This window comes from Ursus americanus, chromosome 25 (genome assembly GCF_024610735.1).
Source record: "Ursus americanus isolate L20-20 chromosome 25, mUrsAme1.1.p, whole genome shotgun sequence".
Lineage (NCBI taxonomy): Eukaryota > Metazoa > Chordata > Mammalia > Carnivora > Ursidae > Ursus > Ursus americanus.
Window position 1 is genome coordinate 1947238 of NC_142151.1, and position 26848 is coordinate 1974085.

Below are 26848 nucleotides of genomic sequence, written 5' to 3' on the forward strand. Positions count from 1 at the left end.
TTTTTTTTAAGATTTTATTTACTTATTTGTCAGAGAGAGAGAGAGACACAGACAAAGCACAAGCAGGGGGAGCGGCAGGCAGAGGGAGCAGCAGGCTCCCCGCTGAGCAAGGAGCCCGATGTGGCACTCGATCCCAGGACCCTGAGATCATGACCTGAGCCAAAGGCAGATGCTTAACCATCTGAGCCACCCAGGCATCCCGCTGAAGCCAGATTCTTCACAGAAATTATGATATAATAAATTTTTGTTGCTTTAAGTTGGTTAAGTTTTAGGGTATTGTTACATAGCAGTGGATAACTAGTACACCATGAAACACACAAGAATACAAATACCAAAAGGAGAGAGGGATGATAATCCTAGAAAATGAGAAGAGAATCAAATTAAAAAATGATCAAGATCAGTAAACTGGGCAGATTCAAGATCTATACACAAGAATATATTTTCAAAGTACTTACAATATGAATGGGATTCAACTCCTAACAGTGACAAAAATTAAAATACTCAAGCATGTATCTGACCTAACTGAATCAAGCTGTATACATTTTTACCGAGTAACAGAAAGAGCCTGAACAAAAAGGCAATCTCAATATTGAGAAGAGGTCAATTCTGCCTGAATTTATTCACAGGTTCATCTGACTCTAATCAAGAGAAGGGGATTTCTTATGAACATGATGAGATAATGTAATTATTTTCTGTAAGAATGAAGAAGATTAAGACAAATTTTAAACAGAAAGATTAATGAGAAGGAGTACCCTCATCAAACATTAAAATATAATATAAAGGAATAATCACCCAAATGTTATTAGTTGCTGTGTCCCAGACAATATCCCTACTGTTTCACATATACAATGTTACTTCAACCTTACAATAATCCAACAAGTAAAGATACTATCATTAAACACATTTTATAGATGAAAAACCTGAGGCACAGGGTCACAAAGCTAGTGAATATATTAGGGAGACACAGTGTGGTATCAGAGCCAAAAGAGACTAACAGGTACAATCAGAAAGAACCAAGTAGTTTCTAGCATGAGCAAAAAATTAGGAAAAGATCAAAGAGATATCACGTGCCAACAGGGATGGGAAGATTTATTCCACAGATGATACGACTTTAGCTATTTAAATCTTCAACCACAGACTGTCCCCTCTATCTCCACGGTCCCACACTGAAGACCATAAGCTCCACAAGAGATAGGAGACTGTTTTACCCTACCAGCACCTAGGGGCTGGCATGTTATGGGCAATGTCAGAGCTGACAAGGGTAAAGGAACACTCTTGTGCAAGACTGAAACAGAAGAACCTAGACGAAGAGAGCCTCACAATTTTTAAATGGGTATTTCTTTTCCCTGATCTTCAACATACCAGTAAAATGACCCAAGTATATTAACAAGAAGGTCAAGTATACAAAAATTACAAATGTGCCCAATAAACCTAAGAAAAGATATTGAACATGTGAAGAATGATCAACGAAATGCAAGTTAAAACACTTTATACCTATCAGACTGGTCAAGATTAGAGACACCATGTCCCGTTACTTGTACCATCGTAATAGTTTCACTCTGTCTCCTTTCTCCCCTGTTTAATTCATTAGCCCCTAGTTGGTCTTTCTACTTTCCCTCTTGCCCAGGATGCTTAATTAAAAACACAATCTGACGACTCCCCTGCTCTCCTTGCTTTTATGTTGATACCCCTAAATTCTTAACTCAGCCTAGAAAGCCTATTAGGCTCCAATTCCTATTGTGTTTATTGAATTCCTTGAACTGAAATGTGTGCAGTAGACAGGTTAAAAAAAAGAAAGATACGTAAGGTAGGTGATATGAACATGACAGGTGATGAGTGACAACCAGCCTCTGCGAGGGAGAGTGGTCAGGAGTGCTGAGTCCTGAGGCAGACCAGACCCCGTATACCCTCCAGTTGATGGTTGTCTGCATGGGTCGCAGACCATCAGATATTTTCTAAAAGCTGTAAATTGGGATTTGAAATGTGAAATCTCATTATAGATGTTGGCAACAAATTAAAATTTAACATTCAGGGACCAAGACTGTGCCACTCAAACAAATCATGTGTCTGATCCACGTAGGACTTTGTACTCTATAATCTCTAGGCTCCGCTCTAGGGTTATCACTCCTTCAGAGGAGTTTCCTCTGTTCTGCAAATCTTCAGACGTTTCCTTTGTTCATTCATTCATTCACTTATGTATTATACTTTATAAAATACGGGCACTGGCCAAAGGAAGCCCAACACGTATCATGTTCTCATATAAGGTTATACGCTCTGTTGACACTCTGTATTTTTACTTTAGAACACTTATTACAATAATTACATAATTTGTAATTATATAAATATTACTGTAATTCTTAGTGGATCTCCCTCTCCCACACCTAGTGGTTACTGTAAATGCCATGAAGGCCCTGAGGGTGTCCATTTGTCCTACCAGTACCTGCTACCCAGCAAATAGTGGGCAATGCCCAGATGGAGGTTTAGGCAGATACCCTCATGCCATAAAGATTCAAGGCTAAAATGGAACAATCTCTGTGGTGGGCAGCCTGGCAAATTTATTTTAAAAATCTTAAATGGACATTTCTTCTGAGTGATCACAGTTCCAGAAATTTAAACTGAGGAGATAATTCACTATGTGTACAAACTTTTATGTCCAAGGCCATGCATTATAGCCTGTTTACAACAGTTAAAAGATAGACACAAATGTCCAGCTACCATGACAATCACGTTTAAAGGAAAGATGGTTTAAGAAAAATAACTGTCAGGATGAATGCAAGATATGAAAAAGTAAAATCATATCCCAGTATGCCTACAACTGTGCTTAAAAACCATATCCCAATAAAAGAATGGAAGAACTTAATTATCATGCTCAAGTAGTAAAACCGTAGATGGATTTTCCACCTTTCATCTATTCTTTATCTAGTATAACCATCTGGGTATTCTCGGAGAAAAAGTCATTATGTTAACACAGTGAGTCCAGGAGCAGCCCCTTAAGGGATGCAAACTTCTACCCTGAAGAAAACGGCATTTCATCAATCTCATACTCATCTTGTAACGACAGGTTTATTGCACATGAGTGTTAGGCCTAGTTTCCAAGCCCTAACAGATACCTAAGAGATTTAATAGAGCAGAAGTATTTGAGAGTCCATCTTTAACTGTATGAAAAATATAAACTTTAACACCCCAAACCCCTGCCCTGCATGGCACTGGAGGGCTGAAAACTGGAAAACTATTTTGTCTCAGCTTTTTAAGAGTTGGCTCTATAGAGCTCTGCCCTGTATAGAAACACAGTAGCAAAGAAAATGTACATCAAGTTAGGGTGAAAACAAGGAATGAGGCCTTATCAGGAAGATCCTTTATTCGTCTACACAGATAAAATTTTGCTCCAAATGTCTACACATGTCAAATGTACTAGGAGAGCTGTTTACTTGGCAGTTATTGTGTGAGGGAGCCTAAAAGCTCCATATTAAAAATTACGCTACTGGTTATGTGAACAATAAAAGATACTCAAGTGGTAAAAATGTAGTAAAATCTAGCTTTAATTTGTTAGGCAACATTTTACCAATACTGCAAGAGGCTGTAATTTCTGTAAAAATCAGAAAGAAAGGCATATACTGAGAAGAAGAAATTCTACACTTGATTATGTTAACTGGTGGATCCGAGAGTAAGGGATATAGATTTGTCAGAGTGAAAGAAACTCAGGGATTATAATAAAATCAAAACTCAACTGCAGAAGTAGCCAAACACAGAGCTGGGGAATCCAGTGGTAAATACCACTGGCAAACGATCAGTTCTGGTTTGTTACAAGAGACATGAAACATCAGTGCAGCTGGATAATTAGTTCTTTCTAGGAAATACGTAGTAAAATCAGAATTACTCACGTGATATCCCTTCGTTGGTAGCAGCCCTGAAGCAGGCAGGCGATCAGGTCACTGATAAACTCCACGTCATCTCTGTGAAGAGCTGCTTCTAACTCCTATGGAGGAGGAGCAGGAGAGGGAGATTGAGATCACAGACAGAGAGTTCGTAAAATCCACCTGTCCCTGCTTCCTATCACCCACACTATCAACATCTCTCTCCAAGCCACTACAGGGTCAGTGTAGCCAAACTGCGTGCCATGGACAAACACTGCCTTTCCTCCCACAGTTACTGCTAGAAGAGTAACAAGTTCAACTTTTTGTTTTCCGACGGAGTTTACTTCTCCCATTGCTCCATTCCATTTTTCTGCACACCAGAAGAAACACATATCTCTTTTTATAAGTCAATGCTAGCTACATAATTATCAAAGAGCTTAACTTATATAAATATGCTATAATGCCTTTTACTTTAATGGCAAGAGAATAAAGTAGCAAATACACAATTGATTAGAAAGTATTCTTCATTCCCCTAACAGTTTTATTTATTTATTTTTAAGATTTTATTTATTTATTTGACAGAGATAGAGACAGTCAGCGAGAGAGGGAACACAAGCAGGGGGAGTGGGAGAGGAAGAAGCAGGCTCATAGTGGAGGAGCCTGATGCGGGGCTCGATCCCACAACGCTGGGATCACGCCTTGAGCCGAAGGCAGACGCTTAACCGCTGTGCCACCCAGGCGCCCCTCCCCTAACAGTTTTAACAGGTAAACCATCTGCAATTGCTTTAAAGAACCACTATATTTGTTGAAAAAAAAGCACTGGTAGGGGCGCCTGGGTGGCTAAAGTCGTTAAGCGTCTGCCTTTGGCTCAGGGTGTGATCCCGGCGTTCTGGGATCGAGCCCCGCATCAGGCTCCTCCACTGGGAGCCTGCTTCTTCCTCTCCCACTCCCCCTGCTTGTGTTCCCTCTCTTGCTGTGTCTCTGTCAAATAAATAAATAAAATCTTGAAAGAAAGAAAGAAAGAAAGAAAGGAAGGAAGGAAGGAAGGAAGGAAGGAAGGAAGGAAGAAAGAAAGAAAGAAAGAAAGAAAGAAAGAAAGAAAGAAAGAAAGAAAGAAAGAAAAGAGAAAAGAAAAAAAAGAAGCACTGGTAGTGAGCAATAGAGTTAGCAACTCTTATTTTGAGGATGCTACACTTAAGTGACTAATGATAGGAGATTGCCAGAACTGAGATTAATCTTACATCATCTAGAGAGAAGGAGGTAATGTCTATGTTAACGGTTTAATCCTAGGTGAGATGTATTTGCTTTCCTTGGGATTCAAGCAGAAAATGCCACAAAGCTAACTTGAGAAGGAGCCACTGGGACAAAAAGTGACAATGGGAAATTTCGGGAGATGCTATTTCTCTTTTCAATCTCTCATTTTAAACCAGGATTTTCTGGGGCGCCTGGGTAGCGCAGTCGTTAAAGCGTCTGCCTTCGGCTCAGGGCATGATCCTGGCGTTCCGGGATCGAGTCCCACATCCGGCTCCTCCGCTGGGAGCCTGCTTCTTCCTCTCCCACTCCCCCTGCTGTGTTCCCTCTCTCGCTGGCTGTCTCTCTGTCACATAAATAAATAAAATCTTTAAAAAAAAAAAATAAAAATAAACCAGGATTTTCTAAGATGATGGAATCTAAATCATCAACTCTTGGGATACAAAGTTGCTCACACCATTTCAACCAAGATGCTATCTTCTGCATGCAAGCCATTTTCCAACGGTCTGCTTATGGTTTGACTGGCTCATAACCAGATCTATAAACACAGAAAAACAAACTTTCAAGGATAATATTAATGGTTCTGAAAGCATGAGGCATGCATAAGAAACAATTTCTGGCCTAAACACCAATTACACGGCAGTGCATACTTAACAGGGGAGTCTGCTGCTACTATAAAAACATTAAAGTTTTTCTAATGATTGTAATAAAATAATTCTGTAAAATAATTTTGTAAGTTATTTTATAATGGTTCCATTTGTTATTTTATTTTTTAAAATTCCCAAGTTTGTAAGCACTCACTCTAAAACCTGTTCTAAAACAGAGGCGCTTTGGCGGCACAGTCAGTGAAATGTCAAGACTCTTAGTTTCAGCTCAGATTGGGATCTCAGGGTTGTGACATGGAGGCTGGCGGTGAGGTGGTGGGCTCTGTGCTCAGCAGGGAGTCTGCTTGAGCTTCTCTCCCTCTGTCCCTGAACCTTGCACACACTCTAAAATAAATAAATCTTAAAATAATAATAATAAAACCATCATAGGACAAAAAACTGCTAAGCATACTAACTGACACAAATAAGCAAAATACAAACTACCCTGAAGTCGTTCACCTGAAAAGGTTCATACTGCCTTAAAGGCCCAGGTGAATGAAACTCAAAGACAAGGCTGAGGTCTGCAAACATTTTGCTTGCCTTAATTACAACCTTCGGAATTATAACACATCTATAGCAATGGTTCTTATTCTATTAGTTTATTAATTTCTGTTGGCAAACTTCTTTTCTACATTCTAGTTAGTGATTATCCAGAAACACAAGAAACTCTACCAACCAGAGATAACAAAGATCTGAACTATAATTAGCCAGAATTCATCCATACAACCAATATTTACTATGTACCCACCCTATCTAAGATAATATAGTACTTCCTAAGTGCTGAGGAGCTTAGTTTAGTTTGGAGAGATAAGAGTACAAAAAAAGACAGACAAACCAACTAATTAGCACTATTAGGTAGAGAAAAGTGCTACGGTGCAATGGGAATTGAGGGAAAAAAGGACTCCTTTTGGCTGTGGGAAGCCTAAGAGACTGCATGAAGATGGTGGCACCGGAGATGGGAAAACTGAGGCCGTGTGACAATGGGGGGAGAAGCAGGCCATAACCAGGTGCAGGGAACAACGGGAGCAAGGGCACCAAGAGGACGGTAGCTTCAGTTTAACTATTCTGTAGATACTACAAGGGGAGTGATGTGAGCTAAGACTGATCGCTGAAATGCATACTGAGCTAATGAGTTTGGCTCTTCTTTGGAAGACAATGCAGATTCACTACAGTTATTTTTATTGAAGAGAGGCACAGTGATACTAACCTAGCTGCTGTGTATTTAAGAGGAATCCTAGTGGTAGCGGGTGCGAGGTGGGGTTAAACACAAACAAGAGCCTGGGAGAAAGATTCTGAAGGGCTTACCGAGGGAGAGAAATAGCAGCAATGGGAAAACAAAATGGGACAGAATTCAAGATGGGACAGAAGTGAAACCCAGACCACCCCATCCAGGTCTCTTCCCACAGGGCTGCTTCTTACTGGCCCAGGCGCTCTAGGCTAGAAAGGCTGATGGCTTTAACAGCTATAATAGCCCACCTCCATCACTCCCAACCAACCCTCAAATGCACCATTCTCCCTAAGCAGAAAGAAATCTCTTCCCTCCTCCCTTCTGCCAAGCCATACTGTAGATCCTTTACATGAAAAAAATTCATCTATAAAATCTTCCTAGCTCAGGGATGCCTTAACTGACAGTCTGTTAAGCATCTGCCTTAGGCTCAGGTTATGATCCCAGGGTCCTGGGATGGAGCCCCACACATCGGGTTCCCTGCTCTGCGGGGAGCATGCTTCTCCCTTTGCCTGCTGCTCCCCCCGCTTCTGCTCTGTCTGACAAATAAATAAAATCTTTAAAAACTAAACTGAACTAAAATCTTCCTAGCTGAGTTCCACTTTGCTGGTTCCTCCAGCAACTCCTTCAATACTGTGTATGCTCACATACTTACACATTCCTGCTGGGGTTCTGTCCCCCTCGTCAGTGTAAATTAAAGAGCACCCTGTGATTCTTGATTAAAGATGCTGTAGTCAGACGCTTCCTACTGTTTTTAAAGAAGTACCAAATTAAAACTATGATAAAGGCCACATTTGAAGAGATAAGAACGGGAAGGCTTTACCAAGGACAGAGAGAAGTTTACTGCAGATCTCTGTGGAGGTATGCCCGGATTCCTAGAAGCCAGAAGATATGTGTGGATCACTTTTATTCAGTAGAAATCAATATAAAACATTAATTTTATAGGACAGTCATATTACAGAGCAAAGTATAAAATCTGCATTAAATTTTATGCTGAAACTCCAAAAAAAAAGAAAAAAAATGTCACTCATATGGAACAGTTCAAACTCTACTGTGAATTTCCTTTCTTTTACATTTCCTGCTTCCCACTCACAGACATTCCCTTCTGGCTTAGGTGGAAATGCTTGACATGAACACTTCCCTTTCTATCAGGATAACTTTCACTAGAGGAAAGTTCTAGTTGTCCAGTTTATACCTGCAATATTGTCTTCTGAAGAGGCAACAATAAAATATAGCAATATTTACCTGGCACATGCACAGTAAGGCAGAGCATGGCATGTGTAGAAAGTACCAATCAATGCCTCTCCCCAAAGCGGAGAGGGTGATTAGAGAACTGAAGACAGGACAGGCCTGTTCCTTAAGGATCTTCATACTAGAGTGTGGGTTTTACTTCCATAGGCAATCAAGTCTGGAGAAGGAGAGTGAAATGATCAGATCTCTATCTCAGAAAAATAATTCTGAGAGCAGAATGCAGAATGAGTGGGAGGGGTACCAGAGGTGGGGACCACAGAGGCAGTGTCAGGGTCACCTGGAAGCTTGTACCTCAGGTGCCAGGACAGACTGACTGACACCAGAATCTGCATTTAAACAAGAGGCCCTTGTTTCATATGCACATATAGTCTGGGAAGTGCTATTCTGGAAGATACAAGGTCAGAGTCTGAGATAAATAAAACAGCAGCTGTCAGAATAAAGAAGGGGAGGATTTGAGAACATGTGGAGGATGAATAAATGCTGGTTTAATGAACAAAAGACAAATATAATTACCAAAAGAAATGAAATAATGCCATAGACCTAAAATGCTCTAAAACATATAAGAAACATCAGAAATGAATTTCTGACATGAGGATGGAATTAAATCCTTAACGTTGTAACCCTAAACATACTCAAATGATTTATCTTAAGAACAACTGAAGCCCCTTGTTTATCTAAAAACCCTAGCATTAATGTATGATCATAATCAAATCACGAAAGTGTGGTTGTCAGTATCTACGGAATTTACAGTTCCTGCCTCAAGCTCCGAAACCTGCTGAAAGGACTGAAGAATAAATGTCAATTCCGATATCCAGGTAAACCACTGAACAAACTACTCTAAACACAAGATTAGCCATCACTTGTGGGAAATGTGGGTCATTTGGTCCTTAGAGAAGAACGTCATTTCTGGCAATAAATCTATTTAGAATGGGAGGATATAACATGAAATTTCTGGTTAAAGTGTTCTCCAAACAATATCAACTGCCAACATCCTTTTATTACTGCTCCCAGAGAGTCATCAGGCAGAACTGCAGACGTTCAAGAACAAACTAAAAACTGAGACCGACAAAGGTTAGGACTGATATGGCCAAGAGATAAGATGTCCTTAAACCCACATTCTACTTACATTAGATTATGAATTTTCAGGTTTGAAGTTACTAACATCTTGTTAACCTGGCAGTTAGCAGAAATCAAAATTAGTAAGTCAACTTACAATCAGTAAGTGTTAAGAACCGTTTACCTTAAAATACATGCCCAATAGTTGAATTATTAATTTGTATAACAAATCCATATTTTCTTCAATAAATCTAAGGTAAGTTTTTATTCCCTATCTGCATTTTTAAAAATTCCCATAGGTTCTGGGAGGCAGAAAACTGGATGGGAGAGCAACATCAATACTGATGATGTTCTAATTCTGATGGGTGCTATTTTCAGAGATGGTATCACTTATAAATGAACAAAGCGAAACTTTCATAGACCAGTGATGAGAATGTGTCATGAACCAAGAACAATGACTAATAAAATCTATGAATCTGAAATTTAAAAAAGAAAAAGAAGGAAAGACAAAATTGTTTCACTGTATTTTCTGCCTGTCTCAGTAACCAGGCTTCATTGGTGACTCAACCATAGTTTTCTTAACATTATCAGCAGAAACAGGGGACTTCTCTTAATTCGGAAAAAAAAAAATTACATGCTTTTGTTCAATACCCAACTCTGAGGGACAGGCTAAAGAAGACCAGTAAAAACTTCTCCCCAGTGAACCTAGGTTTGCGTTTCCTAGCACAACCAAAACCAATGAGTTAGCACCTGGGGAAAGTGGTTACATAGAAAGGCAGACTATCAGGGATGTTGGATCAGCTCTTTCAAGGAGAACTGAGCAGGCTTGAATTGCTCCTCAAATAACACAAGTATTGAAAGGAACTCTGTTATTTACAAATAAAATTCAACACCTTGCCCTTGCCTACCATTTTACCCATGGAATATAGTAAAACTCGTAAATCAGTAAGAAAATGGGCCTCAAAATATAAAATTGCTTTTCAAATGTATTTCTATGATATTATGCCTCATAAATCTGCAGCTATCTAGATAACCCACCAAAAAATATGCAGGGTCATGGTAACTTGTAAGGTGACAAAGGTATCAGTAAACTTTTCCCCTCTAGCTCAGCAGAACTCAAAATGCAGAATTCGTAAAGATTAGAATAAAGAACAGGTGATAAACCCCCTGGAAAGCAAAGCTCTCCCCCCACCTTCCCCTTAGTTACTGTTAACCCCCACAGTTGGTACCAAATGGATAAACCAAGGGACACTAATATAGGCCTGTTTTCACCCTATGGTGAAATAAAGATTAAGAATGTTATAGAAAGACAGCAAAGAAGAAAGGTAACAGGAAAGCAGTTTTAATTCTGCTGAACAGAAGAACTAGCTTATCAGTTAAAAATTTTTCACTTTAATGGGTATAGTTTCACATTTGCAGGAAGGAAAAATTCTGGAGCTCTGTTTCACAACAATGTGAATATACTTAACACTACTGAATTGTGCACTTAAAAATTGTTAAGATGACAAATTTTGTATTATGTTTCTTACCACAGTTTAGGAAAAAATTGTCCCATTAAAAGTATCTATCACCAAGGACTTTGTAATGATTATATGAGGCAATGCTTATAAAAGCCAGTGGAGCCTGGTGCACAGTAAATATTCTACAACATGCTAATATTACAATTATTTCATCTTCCTTAGAATTAAACTATGTGGAAAAAAGCAAAGACTAAAGAGACAGAAAGTGGCCTTTTCAAAATTCAGGTTTCTGAACAACAGAAATTAAAATCCTTTTAACACATGGCCTACCGTGTTCCTAAGCCAATAAAAGCCAACAGTTCTGCAAGGAACTATTTGGAAACTCAGGTTATTCAAAGCTTTACTACTTAGGCCTTCAAACCCAGAGCTTAGAGTAAGTCTTAAAAGTAAGGCAATAAGGAATACCCTTCTAAAATCCCCCCTCCCCACCCCACCCCCGCACTTTCTCTCCTCCCCTTTTGTATTTCCTTTTCACTGTGGGCATTGAGCTGTGAGCACAGAAATCTGAACTTTGCCAAGATGCTCCGGGACTGAAGAGGAAGGGGTGGGTGGGGTGGGGGTGGGGGAGAAAACTCGGCAAATCAGCATAGAGAAGGGAGACCCAGTCCTACTGCTCCTCTGTAGCTTCAGAGAGTAGCTGGAGGGAGTAACAGGATTTGTCCTCTTTGCAGCTGGCGTCACAGCTCATTAGGGACAAGTCTGTTTAACATCTTACCACCTCCTCCACCCTCAAGAACAGGCAGTGGATGTCGGAAAAGAACTCAGGACTGAGCAAGGGGAACGGCCCCAAACTCTGATTAGCAATGAGAGAGAAACAGGGCCTTTAGCATACATTGTGGGAAAATGTTTATTTACAATTCTTTACTTTAAAAAGTCCCACCTGCCTAAGAAACAAAGATAATTTCTAGACTGGAGACAGTCAAATGACAGAATATTACTAATTCCTTTAATGTATAACAACCACCCGCTTAACACCATTTCTTAAATAACATTAGAGGTAGCTTTTTATTGTTTGACACACTTCTAATCTCCAGAAATCTTCTTTAATCTTTTGCTAAAGAAGGTGGTAAAGAGAGACAAACATTCTTCTCTTCAACTTTCAAGTAAGGATCAAGATCATAGATTTGTACTACTGCCATTCAGGCACAACAGCTCCTTCGACTTTACTTCAAGGAGGGGAAAAAGGGCCTCAGGGTAAAAGAATCATATATGCTGTATTTGATTTTAGAAGGTTACAAATCCTCCTGATTTGCACAAGGACCAACTGCAATGTAGTGTCTCAGTAAAAGACTAGGGCTTCTGTATAGGGCCCAGAACCCGGCTAACACAAAGGAGATGCAAAGCAGGCCTTCCTGAAGGACTATCCCAGCTGCTTTCCAAGAGAGAATGCCTGGAGTGTGAGCTTAGAATACATGAAGAAGCCTCCAGAAGGCACCCCTGACTTTGGCAGCTGATGCTTTCTAACTTGGTATAAATTAATTTAATCCCAAAGGCCTGCCCCATGCCAATTTTGACTATGAAGTATAAATCAGCTCGAGCGGCTACAATGGTGAGGGACCTCAAACCGACTATTGTAACACTTTCAGTTGGCCAAGCAATTTATCCCAGGAGTCCCCAAAGGCCAGCAGGTCTGTATGGCTGCTTTGCTGCAACCGTACCATTCCTCTCAACCATCCATGAAACAGCTGTGTCACTGGCTGTGCTGTTGGGCAAGAGAAAGGAAACCAAAACAGCTTCTCCCCTCAAATGACTGCTACCCTAAAATATTAAGTTAACTAGAAAATACTAATTTTACCAATAAATGCGTACCTCTAGAAGAACACGATTTTCTGAAAACCCATAAATTATCAAAACTGGCTCCAGCAGTCGGAAAAAAAAAAAGTCTCAGAAGTTTCATGGATATTCTCCCATAAGAAAATGCCCATGATTATATAAACAATTCCTGAACACTGAAAAAGCTGGAAAGCTTCTCAGTATGTTCTATGAGGCTGGAATACTGGACAAGCATAGCCATGCAGACAAGAAATCTGGAAAAGCAGGTTCTTGACAGACCACAAACAACCTCAGATATCAGGTTAAGTAGTCTAGACTTCAAGGCTTAGAACAAGGCTTTCCAAGGAGGGTATGTGTGTTTCTGAGGCTCCACCCCGTGTGCCCAGAATATAGAAAACCATCAGTTTAAAATGGCACAGCTTCTACAGAGTCCGTTTTACTTTTTTTTGTTTGTTTGTTTGCTTTCACTGTTTTACTTGTTGTCAAGAAGATATTTTTAACTTAAACATTAGCATGAATTTAAGACAAGGGACTTCATCCAAGAATTTATGTTTGGAGTTACTTACAACTATAGCTCCATGTCGGTGAAATTAAACAGTCCTCATTCTCTGTCATTAGGAGCTCACTACTGGATGAGTTTGGGAGTTATTTTAGGTATTTTAGGGAGCCATCAAAGAACAGGGAATGCTTCTGACAGGGCGGGGGGCAGGGGGATCAAACCTGGAAGGTTATCTAGATGTGGTTTGCAGGACACATTGTTAGTAAGAGAGATTAGGGGGTGAGAAGATTGCTGATCTAGTCCAGGGAAGAAGTGACGGGGCCAATACTAGAAAGATGACAGGGCAAATGCACCGGAGAAGGTGACAGGAGAGGATTTCAGAAGCAAAGTCAGTAAGATTTTGCAACTAATTGTATGTGGCTAAAAAAAAGGACAAAGAAATTTTAGGAAACAAGTTCCAATCCTCCCCACACCCCTGAAAAAATGTTATGGTATTTTAAATTGGTAAACAGAATTAAGGACAATAAGGTGAATGGAGGATGGGGGCAGCAGGAAGAAACAACAAAGACTTGATATTCAAAATAAGGTCCTAGAAGCTTTAAAGTGGGAAATAATTTTGTAATGTCCTAAACCCTGTTGTTCATATCTGATTATATCCTAGTCTCCTCTCCTATGTGAGAGTGGCAAAAATGTACATACACAGAAAAATTTATAACTTTAATGTGTGCAGGGAGGTAGGGGTCCCCCTGAATCAATTCAATCAGTTCAACAAATTATGGACATGTAACAGTAGGATGTCACATAGTAGAAAGGCATCCCTAGCATCTGAAGACATACATGCCAGGTTCTGTGTTAAGTGCTGGGAATGCAAATAGGAAGTAAGAACCCTACCTTCAAGTAGCATAAAATGGGGGGGGGGCGACAAAAAATAAGTAATTTCCATTCAATGTGATGGCTGACACAGACTGCTGTGGAGATTAATTACCAAAGACTGAAAGATGAGTAGGATGCAGACAGTTCACACAAGGGTAGTAGAACAGTGAGGTTCTCAGTAAAATGCAGGTTACATCAAAGAATGAAATGCTAAAAATGAACCCCTGGTACTGCCTAGTGCCTCTACAGAGTAAGTGGTCACCGAACATTCACAGAGATAACCAAAAGAAATTAGGTACTGGGAACAACTAGTCTAAAAGATGAATGTATGTGGGATGCCTGGGTGGTTCAGTTGGTTAAGCATCTGCCTTAGGCTCAGGTCAAGATTCTGAGGTCCTGGGGTCAAGTCTCGAATTTGCTCAGCGGGGAGCCTGCTTCTCCCTCTGCCTGCCTGCCATGCGCATTCTCTTTCTCTCTGACAAATAAATAAAATATTTAAAACAATAAAAAATAAAAGATGAATGTGTGATTGAAGAGTTTCAGAAACGCCTGAAATCCAATCAAGAAATCTGGAAAGGCAGGACAAAACTAGGAATAACCAGGGTGTGATGAAAACTAAGAAAATAGTATTGAAATCTTGTTGGGAAAAAAAAAAAGGGATGTTACAACCAAAAGAGGATATGCTATCTATAATGGGCAAGACGTCCCAGGGTAAAGAATTTGGCACTGTTTATCCAGCCCAATCCTGAGGGAGATACACTGATAAAGATACTTGGTTGTGGGGCAGCAATATTTCATAAGGCATCTAAGAAATTATCCCCTCAAGACTAATTCATTCTCTTTTGATTCTCAGCTCCTTGATTAGCAATTGCAAGTGGGTCTTGGTATTAGGAAGGTGGTGTGTGTTCAATGGCAGGTGAATATAATGACCATGGTAAGATACCTATAGAATTTTAAGTAAATGAGATGCCGTTCTGCAACTCTGGGCCTACTGAAATTGTTACGTTTTTGAACCTACAAAATTGAGGGTCAGACCTGGTCATCTGAAAACACTCAGATGAAAACACTCAGAAAACACTAGATTACATAGGAAGGAGAGGGCACAGATTAGGTTTAGAAAGGGAATACCGTAGAAGCAAAGCTGGCCAACGAACAGGTATGATTTTGCTGGGCTGAGGCAAAGATTTTTCCGCAAAATTGTCTCATACTCTAAATGTTGGCAAACATCTCTGGGGCTCAGTCTGTGAACCTCTTCTCTTCACTGTCCTTTTGGCACTACACCCACTGCCTTCATGAGCTCATCCAGCCAGGACTTTAAATACCATCCATTATGCTAATCACTCTCTCATTTGTACCTCCACTCCTCTCCTCAGAAACCCCAAGTTGGCTTATCCCACTGGGTACCTATAACCTAATGTCATCACTGAGAGTCAAACAGGCATAATGAACTTAACATAAGAAATGAATTTTTGATTTCACCTCCTTAAACCTGCTTCTACTCTGACATTCCCAACTTCAGTAAATGGAGTCTTCTAGTTGTTCCAGCAGGAAACGCTGTCATCCTTGACTTTTCTCTTTTTCTCCCATTTCACTTCCATCTAAAGCATCAACAATTTAATAGCCTACAAGCTCAACTACCAGCTTCTTTCCTTAGTGTTCATACTAATAGCCACTGAGCCTACTAAACTTGAGTCAGAACATGGCACTTCTGTGCAAAAGCCTTCTTCAGAATAAAATCCAAAGTTTATACTATGACCTTCACGACCTTCCCTAGTAATACCTTCCTCCTGACCCTCTATCATTTCTTTCTGCTCTCATTCTTGCTCACTCCCCTCAGCATACGAGCCTCTTACCTGTTCCTCACCGATCCTCAGAAGGCCCCTGCATCAGGCCACTGCCCCGAGCATCTGCATGGCTTGCCGTCTTAGCTCCCGCACATCCTCAGCATTCTCTAGTCCATTTATTATGCTTTCTTTTTCTTTTCTTTTTTTAAAATTTATTTATTTGACAGAGAGAGAGACAGCCAGCGAGAGAGGGAACACAGGCAGGGGGAGTGGGAGAGGAAGAAGCAGGCTCCCAGGGGAAGAGCCTGATGTGGGGCTCCATCCCAGGACTCCAGGATCACGCCCTGAGCCGAAAGATTGAGCCACCCAGGCGCCCCAGTTATGCTTTATTTTTCTAATTTACTTATCACCTATCTATTATATGCATTTACTTTCTTTCTTCCACTGCTACTATGTAAGTCTCTTGAGGAACTTTGTGCCCATTTCCCCCAAATTGTTACCTGCCCACAATACTTAGAAAGATTTTTTTGAAAGAAGTTAGCCAGCATCCACAAAGCCAAGATTCTAAACTTAAGACTATAACCCAATAAAGAAGCCCTAAAGCCTAGCTTTTATAAGGGATAATAATTAAAGATATGAATATTGAGAAGCATGTTATAAAAACAAAACATCTGAAACATTTTATGATTACTCTGAAGTTTGATCTGAAGTCATTTAACAATTACCTAGATCTGTCAAAACTATTACTCCAAAAATTAAATCTGTAAGTATTCACTAATATAGCAAATACAGGTGTTGGTTTCAGGAAGAATTAACTGCACCTACGGGTTTAAGACACAAGCTACAGAGAAGCACTTCTTGGGGTCTAAGCAGTGTTGGAGAGCAGTAGATGATGAATAAGAACTTAAAGAAAGTATTCGTAATTCCACGTATTCCTTTCCACCTCCACTGCCACTGCTCTAATACAGTCTCCCACTTCCAACGTAGACTGATCTACCATGCTGCGATACTAAATTATTGTCATATTACTTGTTTAGAAGCCTTCAAGGACTCCCCCACAATTCACCAAATTGAGCATGCACGCAAACTCCTAAGCTTATCATTCAAAACCATTCTGAAAGGACCTCAATAATATACCTTTTCTTTTTTAAAGATTATTTATTAATGTATTTATTTGAGAGAGAGAGAAGGAGTGAGCGAGCATGCACAGAGGGAGAAGCAGACTCCCTGCTGAGCAGAGAGCTTGGCACCGGGCTAGATCCTAGGACCCCGAGATCATGACCTGAGCCCAAGGCAGATGCTTAATCCACTGAGCCACCCAGGTGCCCCAATATAACTTTTCAATATTCTCCCATTTAGCTAGATACCTTGTGGAGAACCAGTTAAGTGTTTCAGAACATTTCTTACTTACCAGATGTATCCAGAAGTTACTTGAAAGGTGTATTAAGTACAGTCCTGTTTCAGGCAGTTAAGCACAAGGCCATTCATTTCTTAGTGCTAAGTAAGTATCTGCTGTTTTTCAGTAATGACAGTCGTTTTTTTGCATGTTAGAGTAAATGTCCTTCCTTTTGCTGCTACCCAATCCACTCACATGGGACAAACGTGGCAAACATCTGGAATGAAGGTTGCTTTTCTGCATACTCTGGTGCACAGAGGCTTGCCTGTGAGAAAGTCTGGTCTGAGTTATAAGTGTGCCTGAGTCCCTAACAGATTTCTGCTAACTGGAGAGTGCTAATAGCTTTCACCTGGACAAACTGGTCTACTGATAATAAAGGCCCTAAATTCCTGTACATAGGAGTTTCAAGACAGAAAGGCTGAGTCTCTCAAAATATGGTAAATTAAAATGAGAGCCCTGACCCAAAACAGAAAGTAAGGAAGTACGGGAGAAGGTGGTAGTATAAGAAGTATGCTATGTTTATTTTTCTGCCTCACGCACCCATTAGCTATGAGTGCTTAAAAAGGAAAGGGGACTGAAAAATACTGTCTCAACAGAGAATATTTAAAAGATCAGCAAGGAAATAATATTTTTTCAAAACCTCAACATTGTTTTAGGAGATTGGTTCGAATCAATACTAATGTCAAGAAGTTAATCTGGCAAAAGATAAGTTGCTTTGAAAGAAAAGAATAAACTCTGAACCAACACAGAAAAGTTTTCCTCACTCATGCAGATTAACTAAGACCTGCATAAGCACAATCTTCTGCTTCTGCAGGTGAGTAACAAGGGGTACAGCACAGCAGCTCAGTTACTGGAACCACTGAGGAAAACCCATCATGGTAACCGGTGTTTCTCTGATGCTGGGAATTAGGGAAGCAAAAAACAGGTCTCCAAAATGTGGCAAAAGGCCAGCTAAGACTAAACCTAACCTGCCAACCAGATCCTGCTCGTTTTTGTGGAGATGAAAGAATGCTAACACCAGAAGAGACCTAGAAATGATGACTTCCCAGACAGGAATATTTCGTGCAAATGTGAGAGGCTTTTTCCCCACAGTGAAGTTAAGGTTGTGGGAGAGAAACATGGGATGTGAAATACAGGTGTAGCAACGCAGACAGTGTTTAAGACAGTGATTCAACTATCAGGCCACAGATTAAGATACTAGGAGTGATGGGCATATGACTAGAGACAAGAGACGCTCCATAAAATCTAAGACTGTCTCCGTCCAGACTTGTCAACCTAAAGCTTTAAAGTTAAATGAAAGGGGGCAAAAACTCACTGGGCAAGAAACTGAACCCCCAAAATCAAAACACCGGATTGGGGAATATATAAATCATGCATGAACAACCTTCACTTCCTCTCAAGGGTCCAAAATGAGGGAAGAAGAAACATCAGAGGAGACCCTAAGTTATAAGTGTAAACAGGTCAGTGTTATAAATGAGGGGCTACTAAGGACACTAGACTGCCTTCTGTGCTGGAGGAAGCGGGAGTGTCTAAAACATAAATGAGTCTATAAAATAAATGCATGCTGACCTAAAAGACTTTGGAAATGAGCGGGATCTGTAAGATTAAAAGGCAAAAGACACTCTACGGAAGCACTGTATTCTAGCTGATAAAGCTGTTTCCCATGAGGATATGGGTTAACAATTCATACACCGCTACATATGTACACTGGAACTGAACAATTAAACAAATCAATTGCAAATGGTGGGAGCCAGGTTTCTCATTGCCTGAGTGGGAATTTACAGATAAGCAAGGGGAAGAGGCCAGAATGATCCCTGGAGTAATGTCTTATAGTTGGAGACTTCACTGTGAACTAATGTTTAGTCTTACAATAGAGATGTCTACATACAGAAATATTTATACATATATGTATATACCCAGGTTAGTATACCCACATTGATCTCCTCGCTGTGTCAGCTGAGAGAGCCCAGAGCAAAAACAACCCAGTAGCAGAGCACATCTAGCACCCAAATCTTGATTTCTAATACCATTCTCCAAGAGACTCTCCGGAGTCCCGTGGAGACAGAACAGGTTTTAGGACTGGGGTAGGAAATATACACAATGAGCTTGGCGCATCTTTTAGTATCTGAAAGTAATGAAGTACTCTAAACCAATCAAACCAAACCAAACCAAAACCACCCTCAGCCAACGAAAAGAGCTTCCAGTGGCTATAGCCAGAATAATTTGAACAGCAAATTATTGGATCATAAAAGTTAAATACATAAAATATACAAATGTATAAAACACAATATTTAGGGATTCAAACTGTAAATTTTAAAAATAATAAATAAACCAAATAAAAACCTGTATTGCTAGGGTATAATATGTGGTTTAATGTAGTATAACATGGAGGAGGAAAAGTTATTCCCTTCTTTCCCCACTTGAGTATTTGAAAGGGCTGAATTAGAAAAGAGAAATGAGCAAGCAGAGTAATAGGAGTGGGGTGAGAACACAGCTTATAGAAAGAACATCTAAGGAGCAGTTCTTGGCAAGTCATGGGATACTGGGTATACAGCATGCAGGCTATCCCCATAGGCAAGAACAATCTGGGGCGAAAGAGGGAGTGATTTACCCGTGAACTAGTCCATGGACCTCCCTTGTATTAAACATAGAAATTTTTTTTTTTTAAGATTTATTTATTTGACAGAGAGAGAGAGAGAGAGAGACAGCCAGCGAGAGAGTGAACACATGCCGGGGGAGTGGGAGAGGGAGAAGCAGGCTCCCAGTGGAGCAGGGAGCCTGATGCGGGGCTCGATTCCAGGACTCTGGGATCCTGAGCTGAAGGCAGATGCTTAAGGACTGAGCCACCCAGGCATCCCTTAAACATGAAAATTATAAAGACACGGGGCCCTAGTGGCAGAGGGTTCTGTTTGGGGGAAATTTGTTTCCTGTTTGGTTTGTTTTTGTGCCCCCAGGTAAATCCAGCCTGAGAAACAACTGAATAGCACACACTAGTTTTTACTAATGCAAATACAGGTGAACCTTCATAAAGGCAGCTTTCATGAATGTACGTGCTCTACTTATGTTGTTGAAAGTGTGAAAGTGTGAGATGCTTCTCAAGAATCTGCTTCAAGAAAGGAGTTGCATTAGGTTGCATATTTGAAAAACCCACATGAGAAGTCAGGTTTCCTACACCGAAGACTTGAAAAGTGTGGAGGGTACACATAGAACTTTAGTCACGAAGATTAAGAATCTGGAAAGTCACTATCAAGGGGCAGCTATAGGAACTCCCCTCTACTTGCTACACTGGATGCTCCTCGATTAAGGAGTTGTTTAATTAAGCCAATTAGATGGTAACAAAAAAAGGGGGAGGGGGAGAAGCAGCTATAATTTTTTTTTTAAGTAGGCCCCACACCAAGCGTGGAACCCAACACAGGGCTCAAACTCATTACCCTGAGATCAAGACCTGATCCTAGATCAAGAGTCAGACATTGAACTGACTGAGCCGCCCAGGTGTTCCAGCAACTATAATTATTTTGATTATGCGGTTTCCTTTTTTCTTTTCTCTAACTCTTCCATTTTTTCTGTATTTTTGGTAAGAAATTGCATCCTTGCTCTGAATCCTTTTCCTAAAATATAAGCTCTAGGATGACGATGACCGTGGAGATGTTTTAGGGATCTAGGTCATACCACTCTGCAGGATCTTAACAAAACTGGCAATATCCAACAGAAAACTAAAATGAAAACTGTACTAATCTGTGCTTAATTAGTGTAAGTTCTTCCCTATCATATCACAAGGGTTAATATAAAAACAACATCATCAGACCACACTCCTTAGTGCAGGGAACCATGTTTCTAAGGTAGATAAAATGGTTACGTCTAGTTAGCATCCTTGGTCAGATGAGTCATATACTTTTGTATACGAGACAACGGAGAAGTAATCATACCTACGGTGAGAAAGGGTGGTTCTCTTTCTAATTTTTCATGTTTACATTGGTTTCTTTTAAAACTGATGGATGGTAATGCATAGTTTATGACATTTTCACAAAGCTCCAGGTCACTATTATTCAAATATACCAGCTTTATCTGAAATTAAGAGCTTCTGAAAAGTGAGATGTTTTGTTTCTTTGAAAAGAGTTTTAAAATTAAGTACCCAAAATTAGATTAGGCAGATAAAGAATAAGAACCATAAACACAAGAAATCTGCTTGCTCCTTAATGAAAGAACACATGCAAAGTACTACATCTTTTAAACAGTGCTTTCAGGGGTGCCTGGGTGGCTCAGTCGTTAAGCGTCTGCCTTTGGCTCAGGGCGTGATCCCGGAGTGCTGGGATCGAGCCCCACATCAGGCTCCTCCACTGAGAGCCTGCTTCTTCCTCTCCCACTCCCCCTGCCTGTGTTCCCTTTCTCGCTGGCTGTCTCCATCTCTGTCAAATAAATAAATAAAATTTTTTAAAATAAATAAATAAACAGTGCTTTCAACGAATATCTGGTAATAATAACCCTGTAGCTTTAATTCTGTGCATTAGGAGATGTGCCTAAGCACTAATTAGGCTTTTTCATTTTTCATAAGCTTTTTATTCTGAAATAATTATAGATTTATAGAGAGTTGCAAAAAACTATACAGGGAGGTCCTGTGTACTCTTCACCCGGTTTCCTCCAATAGTAACATCTTGCATAACTATAGCGTAAGATCGATCCAAACCAGGAACTCGACATTGGTACCATTTCATTCGCTACATTCAGCTCATCAGTTTTACGTGCACTCATTTGTATACACGTATGTCCACACATAGTTCAGGCCTTTTTGTCACTGCACAATATTTCACGGTACTAGTTTATTTAACCACTTGCCTGCTGAAGGACCTCGGAGTTACTTCCAGATGGAAGACTATAATGAAACTGCTACATATGTTCATGTACCAATTTTCTCTGGAATAAATATGCATGAGTGCAATAACTGGGTCACATGGCAAATGCATGTTTATATTCATCCTTTAAAGAAGTGTTTATTGAGCATGCATGTGCAAAGCACTGTTCTAGGTGATGAGAACAGAGGGAACAAAATCCCTGCCATCATGGAATTTATGCTTCAGTGACTATATCCTGGCCAAAAACAGGCTGCAGATTAAAAAAAAAATTACAAAACTATAGAATTTTACAAATGAAATGGGATTACAAATGAATTACCCAAATATCACATGTAAGGGAAGAAAACTGGGCTAGATTCTAAGACCCAACAAGTACAGAAAGGGCTAGACAAAGCAAACAAGATCAAACTTAAAAAAAATTTTTTTTAAAGATTTTATTTATTTATTTTTGAGAGACAGAGACAGAGCCGGCACAAGCAGGGGGGAACAGCAGAGGTAGAAGGAGAAGCAGGCTCCCCGCTAAGCAGGGCTTTTTGACGCAGGGCTCGATCCCAGGACTCCGAGATCATAATCTGAGCAGACGCATAACCGACTGAGCCACCCAGGCACCCCAAGATCAAACTAAAAATTAATAATAATTATAAATTCTAATTAAATAATTTGATCAGATAGGGAGCAAATGGTATTACAAGGATTAAAAACATAAACATGCATTATACAAACTGTTATATTATTCTTACCCCAATGTTGCATTAGAAAAATTTTTGCTTATTTGTTTTTTATACGGAAGACTACCACTTACAATCTGCTTTCCATATTGTGGTAACAGCATGGGCCCCAGATGTAGAAGAGTAAGAAGTTATCTATAACACAGTGATATTTTTGTTAGTATTTATTGCAAGAGAAGAATTTCATTCAGCTCATATCCATGTTGCTGTTATAATTAATGGACTTCTACCCCAAGGCTAAGACAGAACAAGCTAGTTATCATTAGCTGAAGACAGTACTTGAAAGGCTGTTATTTTGTTTTTAACATGGGACATTTCAAAAACTTTCCTAAGGAAAATATGAATTTCTCAGTTACACTTTCTGATGCACAAGTGCCCTATTTTCTGGAACTACAAAAAAGAAATTTGTAGTTTTCACTGTGGAACAACTAGTTATTAACACAACTGACTTTAAGGGCTCCTTGCAGATCAAAACTCAATCTGTGCTACTTTGCTTTAAGTTTTAAATAACAAAATATTAGGGTATTGAAAAAACAAAACACTTTGAAAAAAGCAAATTGATTCCACCAAATTTAATGTTCTACTATACTGCCATGGTTCACCACTTAGGAGAATGGCTGAACTAGAATGGTCAGATAAGAAGGCATATTATAAAACCATAATAAAAGTGTGATTTAAAAAAGTGTCACATTGGCATTAGATAAAATGGAAGAGAATGGAAAATCTAAAAGCAAATTCAGCTATATAAAAGAATTTAGAATAAAAGTGGTATTTTTATCCATGATAAACAGTAGACAATTCAGTGTGCTACAATAATTGGTTAAAAATTTAGGGGGGGGTTGATTTCTACCATGTATCATGGGGATTAAGGAGTTAAATACTTAAAATACCAACCATGAAAACTAGAAGAAAATACGGGTATCCCATCTATCAGAAGGTCATGCAGGGAAACGCAGTAAGACTGCAGAGTGATAATGACAGCTCCCCCAAATTGGTGGTGATAAATTTAAGCGAGACCAGTTAAGTATGGTCATACATATATTTCTGTTCAGTCACATTCAGTTTTGCAGCAAATCCAGACATACACGGAGTAAGAAGAGTTGGTTTTAACCAAGACTGGATAGAAATGTCAGAGAAAGAAACCAAAAAAAAGTGTGGCATGCTGATTCTAACATGCACCCATTCCTCCCAAATGACCCCTGCCGCCTGGAACTCAAGCCCCATATCACACTCTCCGTGAATGTGAGCAGCATCTGTCACTTGCTCCTAACCAACAAAACAAAGCAATGGTCACAAAATGACACTTCTGTGACTACACTCACATCGTTCTGTCTTGTTGAGAGACTTTCTCGCTAGACTACTTGGATAAAGCAAGCAGCCGTGTTGGAAGGCTCATGAGGTGAGGAACTGAGGGGCAGCCTCTGGCCAGGAAAAAACTGAAGACTTTGGGGAGCCTGGCTGGCTCAGGTGATAGAATGTGCAACTCTCGATCTTGGGGTCGTAAGTTTGAGCCCCATGCTGAGCACTGAGTTAACTTAAAAAGGTGAAAAATCAGTGCATGTAAACCCTGGAGAGATGAAGATTGACAGAGTAAGCTGGTGTTGGAGATTCTACGGTTGTTGGGAAATGACAAGGTTGAGGCTGTTTTTCATTGTGTCATACTTAGAAGTACTAACACATACTTGTACAGCCTTCTCAGGGACTACAGACCTATTTCTTCCTGCTGACTCAGGCCTACCCAGGTGTGTGCCCAGCTGTTTCTCAGGCCAACTGCTCATTCATGACCTCCCATATGGTAAGCTCTGGCCTGAAGGATGAACATGTGAATGAATGGCTAAAGTAGAAAAAACAAGTTCAATGGAAGAGGGGAGGGCTAGGAACTGAGAGTCTAGAGTATTACACATAGTGACCAAGATACAAGTATTAGGAGTATTAGAGTAGGACTGTGAACTGAATCTTCGAGTAACAAGCAGGCGTATAACAAGGAAGGTATACAGAGAACTGTAACAAGAGAAACAAGCAGTGATCATGAGAGGCCACCTGGGTGGCTCGGTCAGTTAAGCGCCTCTTGATTTCAGCTCAGATCATTATCTCAGGGTTGTGAGATGGAGCCCTGCGTCAGGCTCTGCACTGGGCAGGGAGCCGGCTTGGGATTCTCTCTCTCCTTCTCCCTATGCCCCTCCCCCCAACTCTCCCTCTCTTAAAAAAACAAAACAAAACCAAAAAATCCACCTTTGTTTAATTTAAAAAAAAAAAAAGAAAAGAAAAAGGCAGGGCACCTGGGTGGCTCAGTCTGCCTTGGGGGGAGCCTGCTTCTCCCTCTATCCCTCCTCCTTACTAGTTCTCTCTCTCTGTCTCTCTCAAATAAATAAAATAAATCTTAAAAAAAAAAAACAAAACCAAACTTAAAAAAAAAAACCTTAAAAAAAAAGCACTGATCATGAATTCAGAACTTGGGGGGGTTTAAAGAGGAAGAAGGTAGAAAAGTCTAGAAGTGACAATGAGGAATAAGTACGATACCAACCCCAGTTCTAGGCCCAGGGGTAAGAGGGCTGCAGTAGTGAAAACAGCCACCACTGTAAGCTACAAGGAAGCAGTTCTCTTGAAAGAACTAGTCTCAGAACCAAAAGTGACATAAACATTCAAAAGAAACTAACGATACAGGAAATTTTGCTTACGACTGAGGTTGGTGAGCTATGGAAGGCACTGTGGGTGTTTCTTCACTTAGGAAGGGTGTAAATCAATGTACTATTTCTTCACTGAGAAAGTTATTATGGAAAAAACAGTCAACTGAACTAAAGAGCATACTTAGTGACATAACTGGTTTCTATTCTGGTAAAAGCTCCTTATCTTGCTCTAGACAGGGACTATGCTTTGAGTAGCAGTGGTTTAGGAAATGAGGGATGGCCTAGGAGTCTTAAAGTGACTGACACCAACATGAATAAAGGGTCAAACAGACCAGTTCAAATAAGCCAACTGAATAGATAGAGAGTTTTGAGGAAAGGATGGATGTAGGTCTTGCCCAGGAACATGGTAGAGTTCTGGGAACTCTCTCCTTTCCTCCTCCCAATGTAGTATGGAGACAAGGAAAAAGGGAGGACTATTTAGCATCCTTGACTCTCTAAATGTGAGTAGCCCTCTTCAGTTATCATTAAAACCAAACCTGTTCCCCAGGGGTAGCAGTGCCATATGCTTTCGAGAACCACTACTTTAGACCCCAAGGGTGTGGGGTTCATCTTTCTTCTGCATTTAAGGATATACAAATGAGTGTAAAAATTTAAACATCAATAGAAACTATCACCTTTAGCATGGAGATATTATAGAACTATAAATAACAAAGGAAAAGGATAATATTATTAATTTTATTAAAGATCAATGGATAACACAGGGCTACAGGTTACAACTTTTTAAAAATTTGATATTTTGGGGGCACCTTGGTGGCTCAGTCGATTAAGCATCTGATGTCGGCTCAGGTCATGATCCCAGGGTCCTGGGATCAAGCCCCACGTGGTTGGGCTACCTACTCAGTGGGGAGTCTGTGTCTCCCTCTCCTTCTCCCCGCCCCCCCCCGCTCATGCTCTCTCTCAAATAAAATCTTCAAAAAATTTTTTTATATTTTCCAAAATTTAAAAACTAATCATAAATCATTCTGGACCAGCTATCTATTTCTGTTTAACACATTACCATAAACTTAGTGGCTTAAAATAACAACAAACATGTATTATGTCACACAGTTTTGAGGGATCAGGAATTTGGGGCAGTCTGGCATGGACTATTCTAGCTTAGGGTCCTTCATAAGCTTGTTATCAGATGTTGGCTAGGGTTTCAGTCATTTGAAGGACTAACTGGGGATGGGGAATCCACATTTCCGAGGTGGCTGACAGGGTGATGCTGCGTGTTGGCTAGAGTCAGTTCCTCTTCACATGAGTCTCTCTACAAAGCTGCGTAAGCATCCTCACACCACGTGATCACCACTCACAACCCACGGTCCAAGAAACCAAGGAAGAAGTCATAATGGCCTTTATGTCCTAGCCTCAGAAGTCAACACACTGTCCGTTCCACAGCATTTTATAGGTTAGACAGGTAGTCCTGATTTGGAGTGGGAGAGGACAAGGACCACTGGGGAACATCTTGGAAGCTGTTT

The 26848-nt window shown here is 40.2% G+C and overlaps 1 protein-coding gene across 8 annotated transcripts in view; it reads right to left on the reverse strand.

The window, feature by feature from the left end:
* CECR2 (CECR2 histone acetyl-lysine reader) overlaps positions 1-26848 on the reverse strand; it is a 172351-nt gene that overhangs the window by 61713 nt on the left and 83790 nt on the right. For all 8 annotated transcript variants that reach the window (XM_087855469.1, XM_087855470.1, XM_045775070.2 and 5 more), the window contains one exon: positions 3882-3976. In XM_087855469.1, coding sequence (XP_087711595.1) covers positions 3882-3976 — 95 coding nt within the window. The remainder of the gene's footprint in view (positions 1-3881; positions 3977-26848) is intronic.